Below are 20,658 nucleotides of genomic sequence, written 5' to 3'. Positions count from 1 at the left end.
AGACGGAGCAAATGTGAGTCTAACATTCACTCTCCTTTCAGCTCTGTTTTTAGTCTCCACCAACTCTGAAGTGAAAATCAGGGTAGTCACTAACGTTGGTGCTCAGTAGATGGCATACACCTTTTTTTTAACTGATTTATTTTTTTACAGAAAACAGCTGCCCACTGCAGCCGAGAACGATGAGAGCAGTGAAAGTGAAGTAAAACACAAAAGCTGCAGCCCAGAAAATAAAAACCTCAGCTGATAGATGCTATGAAGCTCAGTAGAGTTGAAGGGAAACTGCTTTAAATTGCCCTAAAAAAAACCTTAACTATGTGTTTGGAATGAAAAAGATGATATTTCTGGTTCTGCTGTATTGATTTTGACTCTTTCTGAAATGGTCAATATTACAGGAATGTATTGTTTAATTGGTTGATTGGTTGAGTGCTCTTTTAATCGACTGGTTAACAATTATAATTATTTATGGTTCCGTAAGCAGCAGTTAAAAGTTCTTGAATATACCATAAACATAATTTAAGAGTTAGATAAAAATGGAGAAAAAAGTTATATATGTATAATATGGTATTAAAAACCTAAATGGACATGTTGTTAAACATGTTAAAAGCTTATTACTGCTCTACAAAATAAATTACAATTAACATGAATAAAGTCGTTGGATTTACCAGAAAACATCTTGAAAATCATCACGTTAAAGATTGTGCATGCTTTACCTGTTTGTAATCCTCAGGCTGGGGAAAGTTTGCCCGACTGACTCGAGCTCTAACGAGCAGCAGAGGAGTCTTACAACAGATGCAGCCCACAGTTCACAAAGGAGAGAATGTCCACAAGCACTCCCGCTTAGCTGAGGTACGGAGGAATATATGTGATTTCTATTTCTGATTTGAATTCAGTAAATATAAGCACTGTATACCTGAGAACAAACTCTGGACAGAGGAGCAGAGGAATCTTTTAGATCAGGTCAACAGCTCTTCCTATGAGCAGGTGAGCTAGTGAGCTAGTTCAGCTCCAAGCTCCAGTATTTTTTTTGGCCTCCCTCTTTGTATATTTATTCATCTCTCTGGGTTTAGCTGACTGGCTGTTTTTGTTAGGTACTGCAGCTCGGCTCAGATATCCTACCTCAGTACAAACAGGAGACCCCCAAAACCCCTCCCCACATCATCCTGCACTACTGCCTCTTCAAGACCACGTGGGACTGGGTCATCCTCATCCTCACCTTCTACACGGCCATCATGGTTCCCTACAACGTCTCCTTCAAGACGAAGCAGAACAACGTGACGTGGCTGGTGGTGGACAGCATCGTGGACGTCATCTTCCTGGTGGACATCGTTTTGAACTTCCACACCACGTTCGTCGGACCCGCCGGCGAGGTCATCTCCGACCCCAAGCTGATCCGAATGAACTACCTGAAGACCTGGTTTGTTATCGACCTGCTGTCCTGCCTGCCGTACGACGTCATCAACGCCTTCGAGAATGTAGATGAGGTGAGTGCGGTGGTCTGCTTGTTTCCTTCGTCTTAAGTGATTGTGAACAAATATTTTTGGGGTTTTGGACTGTTGGTCGACTGTTTGGTTTTGAATCACTTTAATTTGAAACGTTAATGTTTAAAGTAACTTTGCGGTAAGTTTCAATCTGATCTCTCTGCGGTGGATAGGGTGTAGCCGGGCCTATCACCTCCGCTAAAATGGACGTGGGTTCCCAACTTTGGCCATTAAATTGGGACATTGTCAAAAATACTAGAGGTGATCGTTTCTAAGGTGATTGGCAGGTTATTAGGTTTCCACGCAGGAACTCAATAATCACATGACGGTGGCAATCGCATCCTGTTCACTGGCTGTTGTTTTGTATAGTGACTAGCGAATGAGCAACATAATAATATGCTTGTTTATGAATTCTATAATGTTTGACCGTAATGAGGAGTGTTTGCTGGAGTGATATCACAGGATCTTGAGATAATTGGCACATTTTAATTGGGGAAGGAGAGTTACATTTATAAACTGAGGCTCTCTCCAGCGCTCTGCTGTGTCACTGATGCCCTAAAACCATTAACACCTAATGGCAGCTGACAAAAGGACTGGATCACATGCTGTGAAAGAAACTGAGGCATGTTGTCTTACCAAACGACCATTTTGAGTCATTCACTTATAACTGGATGAATTATTTTAACCATCTACTTTTTATATGAATAAATTAGATTGTACAGTTTAACGGTTTACTGAATGTCTCAGTTTTGTTGTACAGAGGAAAAAGTCAGTTGCAACAACTTTACAGAATGCTTACATGTTAAAATATTGATAAAATCTATTTACAAAGTAGTTTTATCTCTAGCTGCAACTGATTACAAAATATCTTTTTATGGTGCAACCACAGCTTCTGAATCGGCTCCAAATGTTCACACACACACTGATTAAATGGAGCCTCGGGGTCCTGCACATGCCGGTTTTCATTGTAATAATGCATCATTGTGTGTGTGTGTGTGTGTGTGTGTGTGTGTGTGTGTGTGTGTGTGTGTGTGTGTGTGTGTGTGTGTGTGTGTGTGTGTGTGTGTGTGTGTGTGTGTGTGTGTGTGTGTGTGTGTGTGTGTGTGTGTGTGTGTGTGTGTGTGTTATTGCGACTGTAAATTGCTGTGAAAGCATTAGATGGCGTGGTGCGTCACAGCGAGCAGCACAGTGTATGTCGGCTCTCAGGGGCTGTCGGGCAGCACGCACAATACGAGGTAATATGAAATGCTTCAAAAAAAAAAAAAGAAAAGCTTGTTGATGGGCCGCGAGCACAGAGTTGTATTTGCAGGTCCAGCATTTTGTCCCCTTTCTAGTCTTTCAACGTTTCAGCATCCTAAATGCTGACAAGTTCAAGCGGCTGGAGCAGAAGCAGTGGGGGGTCAGCAGGAGGGGAAAACTACAACCGTTTGTGATTTAAAAGATAAAGCTGGTGTAATTTGATCTTTTTAGTATTATCAACGAAAATGAATTAATTTTGATGACAATTATCGTCTGTATTACTCGTGTGTGTTGTTTACATCCATGTTTACCTCTTAATAGTCTTCTTCTTTCATGCCTTTGCTGGTGCATTACTGCATACGTTACCGCCACCTGGAGATCAGTGGGATAGTGTGAAAATATTGCCAAGCCACTTAAAAACTCTTCCATAGCGCTACTAGATGTAAAAAATAAAATAGAACCTACAGTAGGCTCAGTAGCTGCCACGATCGTATCATTGAGGGAGATTGATTGGTTTCACTGAGGCGTCAGCAGGGAGAGTGTCATAGTAGCTTACTTTATTGGTGAGAATTACAATTATTGAAAAGATCTTTAATAAAAGACCTTAAACGAATGCTTTCCATTTAATAACGTCTTATTACATATCGTCAGCCATCTATTCGAGCTCACCCAAAGAGCACCTGAGTGGACAGCATCCCTTTATTTCCAGCCCCGTCTGCGATATCCCTCCAAAATAACAGCTCCAGTTACACTGCGCATGCCTTACAACACATTTTCACTATTTTCTGACATTTTATAGAATTGACTGTAGTTGAAAAGAAAATCAACCAAAGTGAAACAGATTTGTTTGCACTTTACAGTACAGTTTTCTGTGAGGTTAAAGTGTACATTCAGCCTACGATAACAGTGAGGACCCACTGGCTTTAAAACCAACATGAAAGATGACCATCCACTTCCAGGATCATCTTGCAGTGTGTCTCTGCAACAACTCAGTGACTCCAATTTGCTCCAAATTGCTTTGAGGCAATCCATGGCAAGGGTAAATGAGAGCGGGTAAACAATCGCCCGTGTTATTAAAGCGGGAGCCGAAGCATTTTGCTGCTGCTACAGACCTTAACGACTGACATGAATAACTTTGATGGCTGTTTTACCCCACACAGGTTTCCAAATTGGGAGGGTAGGACCATTAACGAGAAGTGGCTGTCAAAGTTGTTCTTGGCAATCTTAAAGTGGCGTACGTTACCTCGAGACTGACTGAAGCACAGACGTCGTGTCCTTTCACTTTCTAAGGACTGATAACTCAAAACAACAGCAGATGAAACCACTTAATGTTGCTGCAAAGAGTGAATGGTGCATGCTTTGGTCACGCTGCACATGCTGTACAAACACAGAGAAGGTTTTCTGTTTCCTTTTTAATTTGAAGCCTTGGTTGAGTATTGATTTTGTCATTATGTTTATTCATCGCTTACTACTGATCAAGTGTCTTCTCTCTTACTTGTGCTTCGTTTTTGTTTTTCTTCTTTTTCATCCGTTCTGTTTGCATGGCCTCCTCCCCCTCCCTCTTCTGCCTGTATTCATGCATGGGACGTGATGGGAAGAATTGGAACCACCGAGCTGTCACTCAAGTAGGCTTCAGTTTGATTAGAATATGATGATATTACAGTTTTGTGTTTTTATTTTTACGTGTAGACACACGCGCACACTGTGACGAACAGGCTTCAACAGCAATAGTCGCACACGCTCAAACGTTTCCTGTGACATTTATTCTTTCCCCAACATCTCAGCTGTGGGGCTCAATGAGAGTACGGCAGCAGAAGCATCAACGCATGAAATAAATGTCACAGAAAACAAGTTGAGATTTGTGCTGCTTGGTTTTTTTGGTTTCCTTGCTGAAGCTTTTCAGTGCCAGGAGATAACATCTATCAGATTATGTTCTCCAGTGCAATTTGAAAATGGACAGCGGCGTCATTAAAGCTGCATGAGAGCCGATTCAGTCCTCACGTCAGCCGTAACAAACATTTGTCATTTGTGACAAATTGACTGCAGCAATGAGATTAAAGTCATCCTGGCATTGAAAATATGCTTAAATAGCATGAGTTTTGAACATGCTTTGCATTAAAGGAACCACCTCTTTCTTTTAGCCACTTTTGACATCCAACTTTCCAAATCAGGTGTCAGAAGCTTTAACGTATGACTTTTCATTATATTTTAATATTTAACAATCTAGAACACGTTTGCTTATTAAACATAAAATAGTTGCCACCAAGTTCTTGCATGGAATGGAAAGTTTAAACATCCTGCAGACTTTTGGTCACTAACTAATATTACTGAGTAAAATTCACAATATATCATAACTGAGTTCATTTCAACAAAGGTTTGAGGACCGAGACGTTGTAAATGAGTACAAGTGGTCGACAGGATTTTTTGGTTCTTTCATAAACCTAAAATAGTAAAAGGTTTCTCATAATATCTAACTGTTTCTCAACGTTTTATAACAGTGAAAGTTATATTTATTTTTTATAAAACACGGATATCTCCTTTCCAAAATGAAAATTTTAAACCTGCCACACCTGCGTCCAAAGTATTTAGATAATAAATTAAAATGAATTTATCAATCTCACCACAAGGTCTTCCTCAGCAGGGTTTGTTTAGTGGCCGAGGAAAAGCTGATATTAAACTTTTTAGATGTTTTTTCTGAGAACTTTAAGGATTTAATCTTTCATTATCTTCAAATGTGATTTATTAGGAGAATTAAGTATTTCAAACTTAAAATAAGGGGAAATGCTTGTTGGAGATACTGCCTCCTCCTGCATAATAAATTCAATAATAATATAATAATAATAAGATAATGGTAAGTTTTTTTTACACAATGATGACTATTTCTTCAAGGAATACTTCAACATTTTGGGAAATACGCTTTCTTTTCCTTTCTTGCCAAAAGTGAGATGAAAACACCACTTTTTTGGAGCGTGTATCTGTGCGACACGGGTTGATTAGTTTAGTTTAGCAATAAATAGTGTAGCAGGGGGATAAGTGAAAATGAAACAATCAAAATACATTGTGTTAATTAGTGAGATCTAGAGATGTTGGTGCGTGTATTCTCTTATCTAACCTTTAATGAACAGTCTCAGCAGGAAGGCGAATATATTTTCACTTTTTCATCTCTGTTTGTGTATTGATTAAACAAAGAAGAAACATTGTTTGGATTTGTAAACTTTAGAGTTGTTGGATGTGTTTTAGATCTTTGGACAGAGCTGGTTCCCCCACCGGCTTCCAGTCCTTATACTAACCAGAGCTAATTGCCTGCTAGCTCTAACGCTAAAGCTTTGTTTATACTCGCCTGAACAGAGGCGTTTATACTCTATATGCGCTGTGCGCTAAATTATTCTCCAAAGCGTCGTACAAACTAAATAAACTGTGAAGAATCAAACTCATAGATATTTAACTCTTGTCATAAAAAGCAAATAAGCATATTTCCAGGAATGTCCATCTATCCCCCTCAATGAAATATCTATAATCTATATATAAGTCTATTGAGTGATGAACTTTTCTCCCAACTTGTGTTTGAAGCAGAACTCTAAAACACGATTGCACTGATTATCGAATTCTGTTGGAGCTCAGGCCTGTAAAGTGATTTGAGGGAAGCCGAGGTGTCTGGCAGGCAGCTAGATCAGATCAAGTGACAGCCAGCGCTGCAGTTGTACTCGCATTGCAAACCACAGCACATTAGCAAATCAATAACCCTGCCAGTGCACGCACACGCGCACACGCGCACACGCGCACACGCACCAGCAGCAAACTGATGGGACTGCAATTGTCTGTTTTGAGTGGGTGTTTCAATATATTCTGTTATTAAGCTGAGTAGACATTTAGCTGCTGGTTATGTAGCGGCTAGAAGTTGTAAAATCTCATCACATTGTACGGGAATGTTTTTTAAAATCAAGTCAGCATATGTTCCCTCTTTCAATCTTGTGTTTTCTCCCCGTCTTGTTTGTGGTTCCTGTTATCTTCATATCACATTTGCTGTAGGTTCATACACTTTCATATTGATTCTTCAAAATGCTTTGAAGCGTTGTGATATAATGTGTTTTTTGTTCAATATCTGGTGTGTAAGTAAGACCCTGAGCAAACACTGAGGTGCATAACTTCATCATGTTTAATGTGCACAGTTTCATTGATACTTTCATATGATGACAAAAGTGGATTTATGCAGATAATTGTTCATTGACAGTTTGTGTGATATTCAGCTGAGGTTTTCTAACTGAAGTTTTTCAATTTGAACCATTACAAATAAGTAAACGGCAAAAAAACGATGTACTCTGAATACATACAACAAAAATGTATGAATGAACACTTTATTTGAAGACCCCCTAATTAGCCCTTGTGGTTTGTTTCAAACTATAATGTAGATATAAGCATATATAACTGTTTGAAATATATTTGTCAATAACTACAACTCCTCCTGTGGGGACCCATCAGAGTTTTGTGATTAAACGTATAATGAATGATAATTTAGCAAAACACAGCTTTAATTATGTATTATATGCCTATATAGGTCAATTGTTTAATTGTTGATAAACACTGCACATTAATAAACACTTATAAATGTCTTTTTAACTACATAATAGGGTGTAATAAAGAGTTTAATAACTTAATATAGTGCTTATAAATGCTAAATAACTGGGACTTTAAGTGTTACTATGTATCAAATCAGCATGATCATGGTTCAGGTAACATTCAATTTAAATCACAAATAGAAAGTTACAATTCCAGTATTTTAACTTTTTCATTAAATATATAAGTTATACTGTTTGTCTTGTATGAATATTTTTTCTGATGTCTGCCTCTCTTTGTGTGTCTTTCACTCCTGTTTTAGGGGATCAGCAGTCTGTTCAGCTCACTTAAGGTGGTCCGGCTCCTCCGTCTGGGTCGGGTTGCCCGTAAACTGGATCACTACATTGAGTACGGGGCGGCCGTACTGGTCCTGCTGGTGTGTGTTTTTGGACTGGCCGCTCACTGGCTGGCATGCATTTGGTATGTTCAAGACATTTATTTTGTATTGGTGGCAATAGAAAAGTGTTTGCTTAACTTAAAAGTATGAAGTAAATGTTGATTGCATAATTACTTATGCATATGAATTACATAACAAATTGTGATAGACTGCCTTCACTGTGATTAACTAATAGCCTGTTAATCGAATGACTTCATTGATTAAGCTAATTAATGCATTCATTAGCATTTATTTTTAGGCAACATGCTTGTTTCCACGCATCAAAACTGTATGTTTTTAGTCCCTTAAAGCCTGAAAGAGTAGTAGTGGTTTCAAGAGAATTATATTTTCTCATTAATATGTAAATTTATGGCACGCAGGCCTCTAATGTCTAATCAGATCATCTACTCTACAGGGGGCAAATGTGGTGGAAACATTGAGCTTCCATCATGTATTGATGTACAACTAATGCAAAATAACCAGTTGCACACATTTTCATGTCATGACAGACGCCTGACCCATACCTCATGAATCAGGATTACAAGACATCTTCAAATAATATATTCATAACCACAACACATCGACACGACTTCACACTATGTTAATATGCAAGCTATCATGTATGCTTAATCTTTTGGTTTAGAAGCAGGTATCCCACAAGAGGCTTTGGCCAACACCACAGACATTGTTTCTTGGCCCCGACAGAATAATCAAACTTCAATGAGTGCAGCAGACCTCAGACTCAACACACCATTAGAAATATAGCTCCTGTATTGTTTTATTTACATGTTGGATATGTACCACACATTGTCAGTTCCTCGCTACAATCGTTTTTGATAAATTCAGCCTTTTAACAGAAACGTCCACTACGTAACTGCTTGTTTGTTACCTGACTATTTCCTCCTCTCCCCGCTCCAGGTTCAGCATCGGTGATTACGAAGTTATCAATGAAGAAACCAACTTCGTGCGCACGGACAGCTGGCTCTACATCCTGGCCGAGACGTATGGCACGCCGTACCGCTTCAACGACAGCGGTTTAGGGAAGTGGGAGGGCGGGCCGAACAAAGACTCGGTCTACATCACCTCGCTGTACTTCACCATGACCAGCCTGACGAGCATCGGCTTCGGTAACATCGCCCCGACCACAGATGGAGAGAAAATCTTTGCAGTGGCCATGATGATGATTGGATGTGAGTGGAGCTGTTTTATCTTTCATCCAATGTAGCAGATACATGATACATGAGACGTTAAATATGCTCTTTAAAGCCACAGTCCACAGCAGCAGGTGAATAAATGAATTATGAATGGAGCCATCGAAGTTCAGAAAATATATAACTTTACAGATGATTAGCTGAGCAATATTTCCATCTCTCCTGTAACCCAGAATATGCTGCTCAGGTTGAATGTAGTTCAGTGCCAGAACTATGGACAGCAGTTTTTATTTGATGTACAGTATAATAGGCCTTCGTTGACTTTCACTGCCTGCTACCTACAGTGCAGTATATTCCTTTAACAAAAAGTCACACTTGAGAAACCCTTTTCAAGCCTAAAGCACAGGAATTGTTCGGCACAGTTTTAAGTTTACAAATGTTTACATACTGAAACCAACATGTTGAATGATGACGTGCGTTAACTAGTACGTGTGATAATGTGTTGATAATGAATGGTTGCATAGTTCATTTCTTATTACATTCATTTTGTAAATTTGAAAAAGAGAGAGAAACATAATTTCTGGCCTCTGTGGGCGTGTCTTTTCATCTGACATCGTGTTTAAAATTTGCTGATTTGGGAGGGTTTTTTTGCACTAACCAATCAGTAGTGACCAACTCATCCACGTGCGTCTGTTCTAGCTGACGCATACGTCAGGTTAGCAAGTGATCCGTATGTCATGAACTTTCTAAAACCAGATGTTTCAATACGCACAGATGAATTTCGCTGTCACATCTGGTGTGACTGAGTCGTACAGCGGCGTTGACCTCAACCACGAGTGACTCAGTTTGAGGCTATTTTATGTCGCTATTTATCAATATTAAATCTGTTTCTGGGTCTGCAACAGGAAGCTGGCGTCTCCATTCTCAATACTACAAAGCTCTGATATTCTAAGTTGTCCGTGAGCACAACACAATGTTTATTTGAATCACTGAAGGAATCACAGATGTGTGCACATTTCAAAGCATCACTGTTGTGACCAGTTTTACAGAAGAGCTTCCAGTGGAAATAGTGAGAAACTATTGATTACCATAGTTGGTAAAGACAGAGACAGTAAAGCAATGTATGTGACATTTAAACAATGTAGAAATGAGAAAGATTCAATATGTTTCAGATTGTTTTCAAAGACTAGCTGTAGCTTTCTCCAGTTTATTTTTCGGTCTCGTCAACACTGCTGTCATCTGCAGTCTGTCCACGTTAATACTGTGACATACAGCAGGAGCTTTGTTATTCTTGCCTTCATTAGACTCATTACCTCAGTCTTCTGTGTGATGTTCTGCTGAATTATTCAGCTTTTCTGGAGCGTGATGCATTTACTCACACAAAGTTCCTGTCTGAAATGCCTCAGAAAAGCAGCTGAAACAGCGAATAAGACAGCTACTCCTCAGAGGCTGGAGTTTAGTGGAGCATTTCTTTTTTTAACACATTCTGTGGCTTGCTGTTAATTTGTAAGGCTGTGTGTGTTTTGGTAAAACATATGAGTGATACATTTGGACAAAAACGGCCGTCATATACGTTTAGTCCAAGAAATTGAATTAAAATGACATTTACAGTCACCTATTATGAACCAGTTTTGCTGCAGACATAAATAACAATGCAGAAACCTGCCTCAACAACACATCGTATCTGCTAGGAAGGAGGCATATTCTCACAGCGTGTCCTTCTTTCCACATCTCAATATTAAACATTTATGAGGAATCTTCTACTTGTGTGGCTCATAATACAGTGTACACCGCGGCGCATTTATGTGTGACAGCACGCAGAGAGCAACACCTCCAAGCAATAACGGACCGCGGGATCAATTTTGCACAGAGCTCCCTCCGATCCCTCTGCAATCACACCTCACCTCTGTTTCAAGCCAAAATCTCAAGCCGGAGACGAGAGGATGATTGTCTCTCCTTCTCTCTTTCTACCTTTTGGCTGCTCAGGTTTAAGGATACACTGTCGGGGGGGGGGGGGGGGGAGGAAAGGGGAACTGGCAAAAAACTCATCTGCAGACTTGTAGAAATTTCTCATTGTGAGATACGAATCTAAATATCTAAAAAAAAAAAACAGACAGCCTCAGGATGATTCAGCTGTAGATGCGATCTACTGTAGTCCATGGCTGTTCTCTATGAAATATGGATGCTCTGATACTGTTCTATTTTTACCACCAGCACTGGATCGGTGCTGGCAGTAGAAGATCACAGTGTGACGAGGGATTGGGGAGGAGGAGGGGGGGGGGGAGGCATGGGAAACGGGGGCACTATACATATGTCCTGTTTCTATAGCAACCAATGGCCTGGGGGCTGAGTTTCTGACAACTGTCTTATAACTATACCCCTCAAACGAGCCAGCTGTTGGATGCCGAGCAAAACGCTGCGACGAAGTTTTGTGTACGTCAGCGTGTTGGGGACGAGATGAAGCTCCGCTCCGCGGGGACAGATTGAGTTTCCTTTGTTGCAGCATTTTTTCTGTTTATCAGAGAAGCGAGCGTTGTGCCATCTGCGCCGAAGCTTCAGGAAGCAGTCATCCTGGAACTTTTGTTAACAAAAAAAAAAAAAAAAGAGATGATTGTCAAATAATTAGATTTAGTTGACTCGGACCTCACTGACCTGAGAACCCGTGTTGATCTGTAGTAAACAGTGACATGTTCTTTGCGTTGAGGTGATATCATGCTGGTCGGGATAACATGGCGGCGCAAGTGAGTGATGGTGATGAAAGGATGAAAGATGTGGTTGTCCTCGCCCTTGAGGAGTTTTGAGCGCTTTTTAATTAGTATTATTCTCTGCGCAGTTCGTCTTTGATTGTGCGCTGTGAAATAAACAAACGCGCACTAACGCATACACAGGTTACTGTCATCGTCTGCGGATAATTGAAATGTGTGCCTGGTATGTTTCCTCTCCTTCCCTTCTAGCAGGGCTAATTAGGGCTCCATTGCCAAGAGAACACTACTCGCATAGGGCAGACATCTGATAGCTTTGATCCACACACACATACACATACACACACACACACTCCAGCTGTTGCACCAGTTCAACCACCCAACCACCTCAGAGATGCACTGCAGTACCCTTTCTTCAATTCTTCTATCACAAGACGCGTTAAGAAAAGATGTCCTTATTTAGTACGCTGTGTTAGGATGGATGCCTCCACACACACACACACCTACACCTACACACACACACACACACACACACACACACACACACACACACACACACACACACACACACACACACACACACACACACACACTTAACACAAAGCTGTACTTATTGTTCTTCCTATTTGATGAGTTTTGAGGATTATATTTGAATGGAATGATGAGGAGTAATTGTTAATTTCCCACGTGATTGATTAAAATTCTCGCCACATAAAACAATATATATGTTGCACATTTGGTCTGATACATCATGTGTTGTAGTTTATATTAATGCCACCTGTGTTGTGAAGCTCATAAACCACATTTTGAAGACTTATGTGTCCCCATAAACAACGATTTTGAGATTTTTATATCCTTGTAAATCAGGTTTGTGGGCGTCTTTATGACCCATAAACCAGGTATCTGAGATGTTTGCCATTATTTTCAAACTTCATGGATACGTATGTGTCGTCTCAAACATATAAATGAAACCCTTCTTCTCTGTACTTCCCCAGCTCTTCTGTACGCCACCATCTTTGGTAATGTGACTACAATCTTCCAGCAGATGTACGCCAACACCAATCGTTACCATGAGATGATTAACAGCGTCCGGGACTTCCTCAAGCTCTACCAGGTGCCAAAGGGCCTGAGTGAAAGAGTTATGGACTACATCGCCTCCACCTGGTCCATGTCGCGGGGAATAGACACTGAGAAGGTGCGTCTTCTTTAATGCCTCTCCTAAAACGTGTGATTACTGGTTGTTATCCTGGTATTTCTGATATTGTTAAAGTTTTTTCTGTTAGCTAAAGAACCAAAAAGCAAGCATATGATGTTGATGCTCCCCAACACTAAATAAAAAAAGTCGTCTTCTCATTCTTCATTTTTGTATAAACTGTCGGGCTATTCTGTGGCTGAATTTAGCAGCGTATTATGAAAATCAGACCGTGGAATGCCGTTTATGGAGCAGTTGTCACCAGCCATCCTATCGAATTCAGATGATGCTGAAATGATTTCAGTGTGTGGAAATTAAGCATTTAAAGCTGGCAGCAGATAAATTGAACCAGTGCCGCTCTGAGTGATTCGAAGCAAGGCAGCGTTCATATCGCTGCGTCCCATTTAAATCAACCTGTCCAAAATCCAATCGTGGAAAAAGTTTTATTATTTTACCTCCAAATTAGAAACATGACTTCATGCAGGGATTTTGTCACCAGCAAATCTGTCGTCCTAATCAAACCGTGATACTGATTCTGTCCTCTTTATATGTTGAGCTTGCGCTGCATCTATGTTTTATTTATTTGTCTGGCTTCAGGCCACACTAAAGGGTCTAAAAATGGCATATAATCCCTCTTTGCTTGACATTCATCTTCAAAGAGATTTATTTTAAAGGCAGAGCCCTGCGACGGCCTGGCATCCTGTTGATTAGGTGTACTTCAACAACATGCTGCCACTCGGTGATCCGAATCTGTGATCTATATAAAAAAAATGATATAAAACTTAAGTACTCAACTCTAAACTAACTAAAGAGTTTAGTTTGTTGACTTTATGACTTTAAAAAGGTTCAATGAAATTCCCCAAAATATATAATATATGTATATTTTTTATTTCAGGCCGAAGTCTTTCTGTGCAGACTAGCATGTCTGAATTGTTTTTGTTGAATTTGTTCTGTAGAATTAGACCGATGGGAGCACAGGGCGCTTTTCTGTGCACAGCGGCTAACGAGGCAAATATAGAAAGTGATGCGGTTATGTTTAATTGAGTGAACCCTGTGACCTTTTACGCTCTGGTCACGAACAATACACCACATGAATCACCTGTGTGGGTGTAATGACACCTTCTGCACACTATACATAAGCAGTGAAAGGTGATGAACGGCTCCACTCGCATTTGAATGCTTTAAAACATGTTGACATTCATTGTTGGTGCTGTCAAGTGGAACAGTGAAGTCGGTCGCTGGCAGCTTACCAATCATACAGTATATATAATACATATATATCTATATATAGATATATATGTAGGTTGTCTTCATCTAACGTGTCTGATCAGCTGAAGACTGTCCACCAGCTCTAAAGCTGAATTAATTATCTGATGAAAGACGAATCATCATACAGCTCTTGTCTCCACTCTTGTTTCTCTCCAGGTGTTGCAGATTTGTCCGAAGGACATGAGAGCAGACATCTGTGTTCATCTCAACCGGAAGGTGTTCAAAGAGCACCCGGCTTTCCGGCTGGCCAGCGATGGGTGCCTCAGAGCGCTGGCCATGGAGTTTCAGACCATCCACTGTGCCCCCGGTGACCTGATCTACCACGCCGGTGAAAGCGTGGACAGCCTCTGCTTTGTGGTGTCGGGATCACTGGAGGTCATCCAGGATGACGAGGTGGTGGCAATTTTAGGTGAGTTTACGATCCATTTTTCACCGTTCCTGGTGCGTGTCTTTTCACTAAATTACGCTGAGCATTTATGACATAATTAGAAATGCAATTCACTGCTTATATTTATTTCATGAAAGAGGCGGTCAAGGCTTCCCGTTCCTCCCAACTGTCAACGGATCTGCCCCAGTTCTGCTCAAGTTTTCAGATTTCTTAAGCTTTAAATTAAAAATGTGACAGTGAAGCAAATATTTGAGATGCAGATGTGCTGCCACAGTATCTCTCTGCTGTCAGAATGTATTATCTTAGATTACGTCAACGCCGAATAATATGGCAGGGATGACAGTGTACTTTTTTTTTGTCACACTGGCCTCCGGTACTGTTCTAACGAAACGGTTTTGCATAGTAATATATTTCTGTTACTGGAAAATCCTCCTTTTCTCACTTTCTGACTGCAGTGAAAACAGATGTTTGGGGATCGTTTTTCTGCTGAGTCATGAACTCAGGATTTGTTCAATAATCTGATTGTCACAGACTCCCCTCAGTAAGAATTTTTGAATACGTTCTGGATTATATGGACACATAGACCCCGAGACCTGAAGCAGTAAAATGACACCAGACCTGATTCAAGTATAATTTAGACCCTGTCCCACTCTATGAAGTACTCTGAACTGTAGTAACCCACGCGGTGTGTATATTGATAAGGAAAGAAGCAGAATTGTTGATATTTGCGAGCCCAGTTATTCTTCCATTGCACCTTGATGTGATTTAATGACGGAGGCTATCTTTATTTATCAATATATAGAATAAATAATCATTTTTTCTTGCCTATGCTGGTTAAATCCCAGGAGAGTATTTCCTTGAAACAATTTTATCATTTTAATTTGCCAAATAATTGATTTAGTGAATAGATAGGATGCTCTGGCAGGCCCAGAGACACCGTTGTGGCTGTTTTTTCATCAATAACCTCCATCGGTTCCTCTTCGCAACAATCAATATGCTGTCGGGCAAAACCCATTGACCTGGCTGCAGACTGTAATGGAGCCTGAAGTCACGATCAAGTCTCTACTATGAAACTGACTCTCATTAGCCTAATGGCACTGTATCTGAAACATGTACAGTACACAAACAAGACACTCCGTCTAAGGATTCATCCTCAGACTGGTGCGGTTTGACTCCTCATCCGTCAGACGGCTCTACAAACAGGAGCTCTAAGTTCATTCATTATTGAGATTTATCTGGAAACGGTGATAGTTTGATTATTGCTTTTGCGACGTTATTTTTTTTTTAAAGGCTGCATTGTGTACAGCTTTTTAGTAATCAGATGTTGTCATGCAAAAATGAATGCTTGAATATTTTCTGCAGTCACACGGTGTGAGAAGCTGTTGATTTAGATGTTGATAACGTAACACTTCATGGTTCATAGTTATATATGGTTACGTCGAGCCTTTCAGACTTGAAATGGTCCTCTCTCTATATGACTCACTGGTCCGACTGTGCTGCACAAATGACGGCATGTTGAGCACTTATAAACACTTGAGTTTCTTAGAATATCTAATAGGCTTTTTTCAAGTTTATACTATAATTAATAGCTTTCATCAGCTATTTTATAAGCTAACAGATTTCCTGCTGCTCTTTTCCTGACGGAAGGTGGTCAAGCTTCCGTTTTTGGGGACTTCTGATGAATTAAAGCTCTATAAAGACAAATGTTTCATGAAACATCGTGGTTTCTGTTTTGCTTTGTTTGGATTGTTTTGGGGATCTTCACAGACTTGTCTGCCCACTTTTGTTTGTTTCATATTTGGACAATTTCACCGAAGCTATCTGTCCCACCCTGTGCATGATGTAATAAACCCTCGTGGGGGTGCGCTCGTGTGATTGGTTGAAAATGGAGGCGACATTTGATTGGCTACAGATAATTCCTTGTTGGAAAAAATGCATTTGTGAATCGATCGATGTCAGCGGTGTCTCAAAAAAACCAAACATGATGCAGTGAAGTTCACACATGACAAGCCGTTTGTAAATGCAGGTTCAACAGTCTGCATATAAATATAACAACATCCAAATATGTTTTTCATGACAATTTCAAATGTTTTTTTACTCAGAAAGGGAGATCTGCCTTAAGAACTGCAAACACAACCTGGCAACCCAGAATTTGTTCTAATAAAAGGCCTAAAACTAATTTCTAAATCATTAAAATGATTTATCAACCATTATTTAAGTAATTAATAAAACATTAGAAAGTGGTAGTGAATTAACAGGTGATTTATTTCTCTATTACTTTACGTTTTGGGCGAATCACCTGGTTTAATCGGTTTCCTCTCTCTGCAGGTAAGGGAGACGTGTTTGGGGATGTTTTCTGGAAAGAAGTGACTCTCGCTCAAGCCTGCGCCAACGTCCGAGCTCTGACCTACTGCGATCTCCACGTCATTAAACGAGACGCCCTGCAGAAGGTGCTGGAGTTCTACACGGCGTTTTCCAACCACTTCTCAAGGAATCTGCTGCTCACTTACAACCTGCGGAAAAGGGTGAGTGACTCTTCAGATGGCACCAAGACAGAGAAATTCACTTCGTTCAAATTTGGGCTTGACGCAGTATTTTTAATGTCTGAAGACATTCTCTCATTTCCACAACAGCCGTGTACTTTAAACTTACACAATATGTGTTATGAAGTCACACAGTAATGTGTGTGGGCGAGTACAGTGATTTCCTTTCTACAGGTACAGATTTTTCTCTCCCTCTGTTTCATGTTAAAGGAAAAGTTTGCCCAGTCCCGTTTTTGTTTAGCGTTGGATACGAAACACTGTTGTGTCTGTAAGTTAAATATGAAGCTACAGCCAGGTGATGGTTAGCGTAGCTTAGCACAAAGAGTGAAAGCAGGGGGAAACGGCTAGCCTGGCTCTTCTGTCCAAAAGCACTCATATCCACTGACCAGCATTTTGAAAGGTAAGCTAACTGTCTCCTGGCGTCATATCTAACTGAATACGAGAGTGGAATCATTCTTATCATCTAACTTTGGGCAAGAAATCCCAAAATGTAGCTGCAACCAGGAACATCAAATAATAAATGTACAAATCCTTTAGAAAATGTAAATTTGCTATATTTAATATAAGTATCGACCTGGGCACAAGCTCATGAACAGAGAAACAACGAATACTGCACTTCATACAAAAACACAGTTCCATTAAACCGCCAAAGTATATTAAAGCCACTCTGACATCCTTCCTTCAGAAAGGAACAGCTGTGATCAACTACTCAAGTGTGGCTACCAATCTATACTTGATTCAGAGTGAGGTTAGCCTGCCCATGAGAGTACATGTAAGATGGAATTGCTTGCATATAAAGAGGCAATCTCATCTGCTGCCTTAAACTCACCATTCACCAGGGTCCAATACTTTCTGATTATATACATCAGGGAAATCCAGAGAGAGATTGAATGAGGAGCCAAACGCTGCCTTCAAATGGAGCTTGTGAGGTTGTTTTTGACTTGGGGAAATTTGGGTGGTTTAAGTTGTTTAAAAATTGATGCTATGAGACTGAGAAGAAAATGTATGTTGGCTTCCCCCTTTAAAAAAATGATGCTTTTGTGCGATCGGGAAAACAAAAACTACCCAAGAACGTAGACGTATAGAAAATGTATTTTATTTTGATCTTTTAATTGACATCGGCTCTTCGTGATCTGTGTGATAAGCTAATAGTAGAACAGTGTGTCTTCACCCAGTGAAGCCAGAGGCATGATAGGAACCCTCCCTCTGTGTCGTGGGACCAGCCTCTTTAAAGGTGACATTTACAAAGCACACACATTTTGAAACATTGGCAGTCTACAAACTGTACAATCAGTAAGATGGATGCAGCTGCTCATCTAAACGATTTTGATCAGGTTTTATACTTTTATTTCTTCACGTCATACGATTTTAAAGAGAAAACCAAACAAACCTGATGGTTATGATGGTGTTTTACTCATAATAACTTTAAATTCTCTTGTAGATCGTCTTCCGAAAGATCAGTGACGTGAAACGAGAGGAAGAGGAGCGACAGAGACGTAAGAATGAAGCCCCTCTGAACTTGCCACCGGATCACCCGGTACGAAAACTCTTCCAGCGCTTCCGACAGCAGAAGGAAGCCCGCCTGGTGCCCGGAAAGCCAGAACTAGATGATCATGATATCGAGAAGGGCCCTGTGTATGTGGACATCCCGATAGCTAAAGCGGCCATCACAACTACCAGCATCGTCACAGTGACGGAAAGCCCAGCGACACCCTCATCTTCAACGCCTGCATCTTCGACACCCCCCAACTGTCCTCCCTCAGACAAGGCGAAGCTGCAGGTACCAGTACCCGTTTCTCTGATAGGAGGCCGCGCTAATGAACCAGTCAAAGTCAAAGGCTGGGGTCTCTTCAAGGAGTCCGTGGCCAAAACCGACAACTGGAACAAAGTGTCCAAAGCTGAATCCATGGAGACTTTACCTGAACGGACCAAGGTGCACGAGTCACAGATGTCTCTAAAGAAGACAGACTCATGTGACAGCGGTATCACCAAAAGTGACCTGCGCCTGGACAAAGTGTGCGAATTCCGCTTGACGCCCCAGGACCGCAGTCCCGTCCAGCCTCCGGAGACCAGGCACACCTTCTACCCCATCCCGGAGCAAACGCTTCAGGCGTCGCTCCAGGAGCTCAAGCTGGAGCTGAAGGACGATCTCAAGAGCCTGGATGACCGGATGTCCGGTCTGGAGGCGCAACTCACAGAGGCACTTCAACTCCTCAAGGCGAGGAGATCAAGCGCTGGCTCTCCGCAGCCACTTTTTGACATTTCGAGACCTGCGTCACCAGAGCTGGACAAAGAGGACATCTTCTCTTGAGGTATGGAAGGTTAACTCATCAATATAACTGTGCACTCTGCAGGAATCCAGTAATATCCAGATTACTTGGATAGCTGAGGCTGCATCGGGCACACCTTTTGGATTAGGCAACAGCGTGGTCTTGAAGACGCACCGGCCTTTATCACAGGGGGTGTCCCTGTCGCTTGGCAAGGAAACGTCGAGGTCGCAGCCCAGATTTTGCTGTCATAACACTGAACACTCTGAGGTTACGAAAAACACTGACAGCTCTATGTTTGTACATAAGTTTGATTTATTTTTCCATCGCACTTTAATGGAAAAATAGCTCGAGCGGTTTGATTTTCATCTCGATTTTAGAGAGTGTTATAACAGAAGAGCATAGTTGTATCTCTGTTGGGAAGAGAATAGAAACCGCATGACCCACTGGTTTGTGATGAATCATTTGAATGAGGTTCTTTGCATGTCACATAAAACAGACGTGCGCCTCAAATTGCAGATTGTTCATATTTGATTGATTGAGGCCACGCAGCGATGTCATTTGCATTATTTCACCATGACAGTGGGAAAGGACGGTCTTTCCAGATGTTGACACAGTCTCAGAGTCATTTCCTTCAAGGAATTGATGAACTGTTCTTATTATATCAACTGCCAGCATCATTATGAATTATACAACTCTGGCCAAGCAATCAGATTTTCAAAGACATTTTTCAGCAGAGCTTATAATTCCCATGAACCATGGAGAGATGGGCTTGATGAAAAGGCAGCAGTGAGCAAGTTATCCATCTTTCTGGACTGTTATACACAAACACTACAACCACACATGATACATGTAAATGATACATGATGTATGAGAGCGATGCATTTTTAGCTTTGGTGATGCATAATTCAGTGATGCATAATTAGGTGATGCAGATGGTACTGATAGTGGCTGTGCCCCTCACATTATTTTAAAATTGTCAAGAACATAATGATGAATTCCCTTTTTGCACAATATTTCTAAAAATGAAATGTATTTATAATTTAAAATTTGAAAAAAAAAGTGCAGAGTTGTTCACGTAAACAGACCCAGATAGTCACTGGAACTTGTTTTAGTGATGACTTTCGCCTTTATTGGACACTAAGGTACATTTTTATATAACAGCAGATAGCATGCATGATTTAATGTTTGTCTGTAATAGCATTCACTGGAGAAAAAATCATCCCGTGACAACACCAGATACAAGTTGACTATTAATAAGGGACACAAATCAAAAATGATCAGGCGAAGAACAAGCGATCGCTTTCAAAAATAACTTTTATTTTTACAATCAACACTTGAAATGATGAAGGCACTTGCAAATGCCATGGTAGTACAACATGTAAAATTTGCTTTACTTAAAGGAATACTTCACCCTCAATGATTATTGTGTTACCTTG

The 20,658-nt window shown here is 40.7% G+C and overlaps 1 protein-coding gene across 1 annotated transcript in view; it reads left to right on the top strand.

Annotated features, from left to right (window-relative positions):
• The window catches only part of kcnh1a (potassium voltage-gated channel, subfamily H (eag-related), member 1a), a gene marked incomplete at both ends in the record, with an annotated part of 31,713 nt that extends 12,450 nt beyond the window's left edge, over window positions 1-19,263 (top strand). The window contains 8 exons of the mRNA XM_079168503.1: window positions 728-846; window positions 1,089-1,481; window positions 7,594-7,751; window positions 8,626-8,897; window positions 12,556-12,755; window positions 14,178-14,430; window positions 16,738-16,934; window positions 18,394-19,263. Of these exons, the coding sequence (XP_079024629.1) occupies window positions 728-846; window positions 1,089-1,481; window positions 7,594-7,751; window positions 8,626-8,897; window positions 12,556-12,755; window positions 14,178-14,430; window positions 16,738-16,934; window positions 18,394-19,263 (2,462 nt within the window). The remainder of the gene's footprint in view (window positions 1-727; window positions 847-1,088; window positions 1,482-7,593; window positions 7,752-8,625; window positions 8,898-12,555; window positions 12,756-14,177; window positions 14,431-16,737; window positions 16,935-18,393) is intronic.
• Window positions 19,264-20,658: the final 1,395 nt, after the last annotated feature.

The sequence above is a fragment of the Pholis gunnellus genome (assembly GCF_910591455.1).
Source record: "Pholis gunnellus genome assembly, chromosome: 11".
Taxonomy (NCBI): Eukaryota; Metazoa; Chordata; class Actinopteri; order Perciformes; family Pholidae; genus Pholis; species Pholis gunnellus.
Note: the sequence above shows the minus strand (reverse complement) of the source record. Positions and strands in the feature narration are given on the sequence as shown.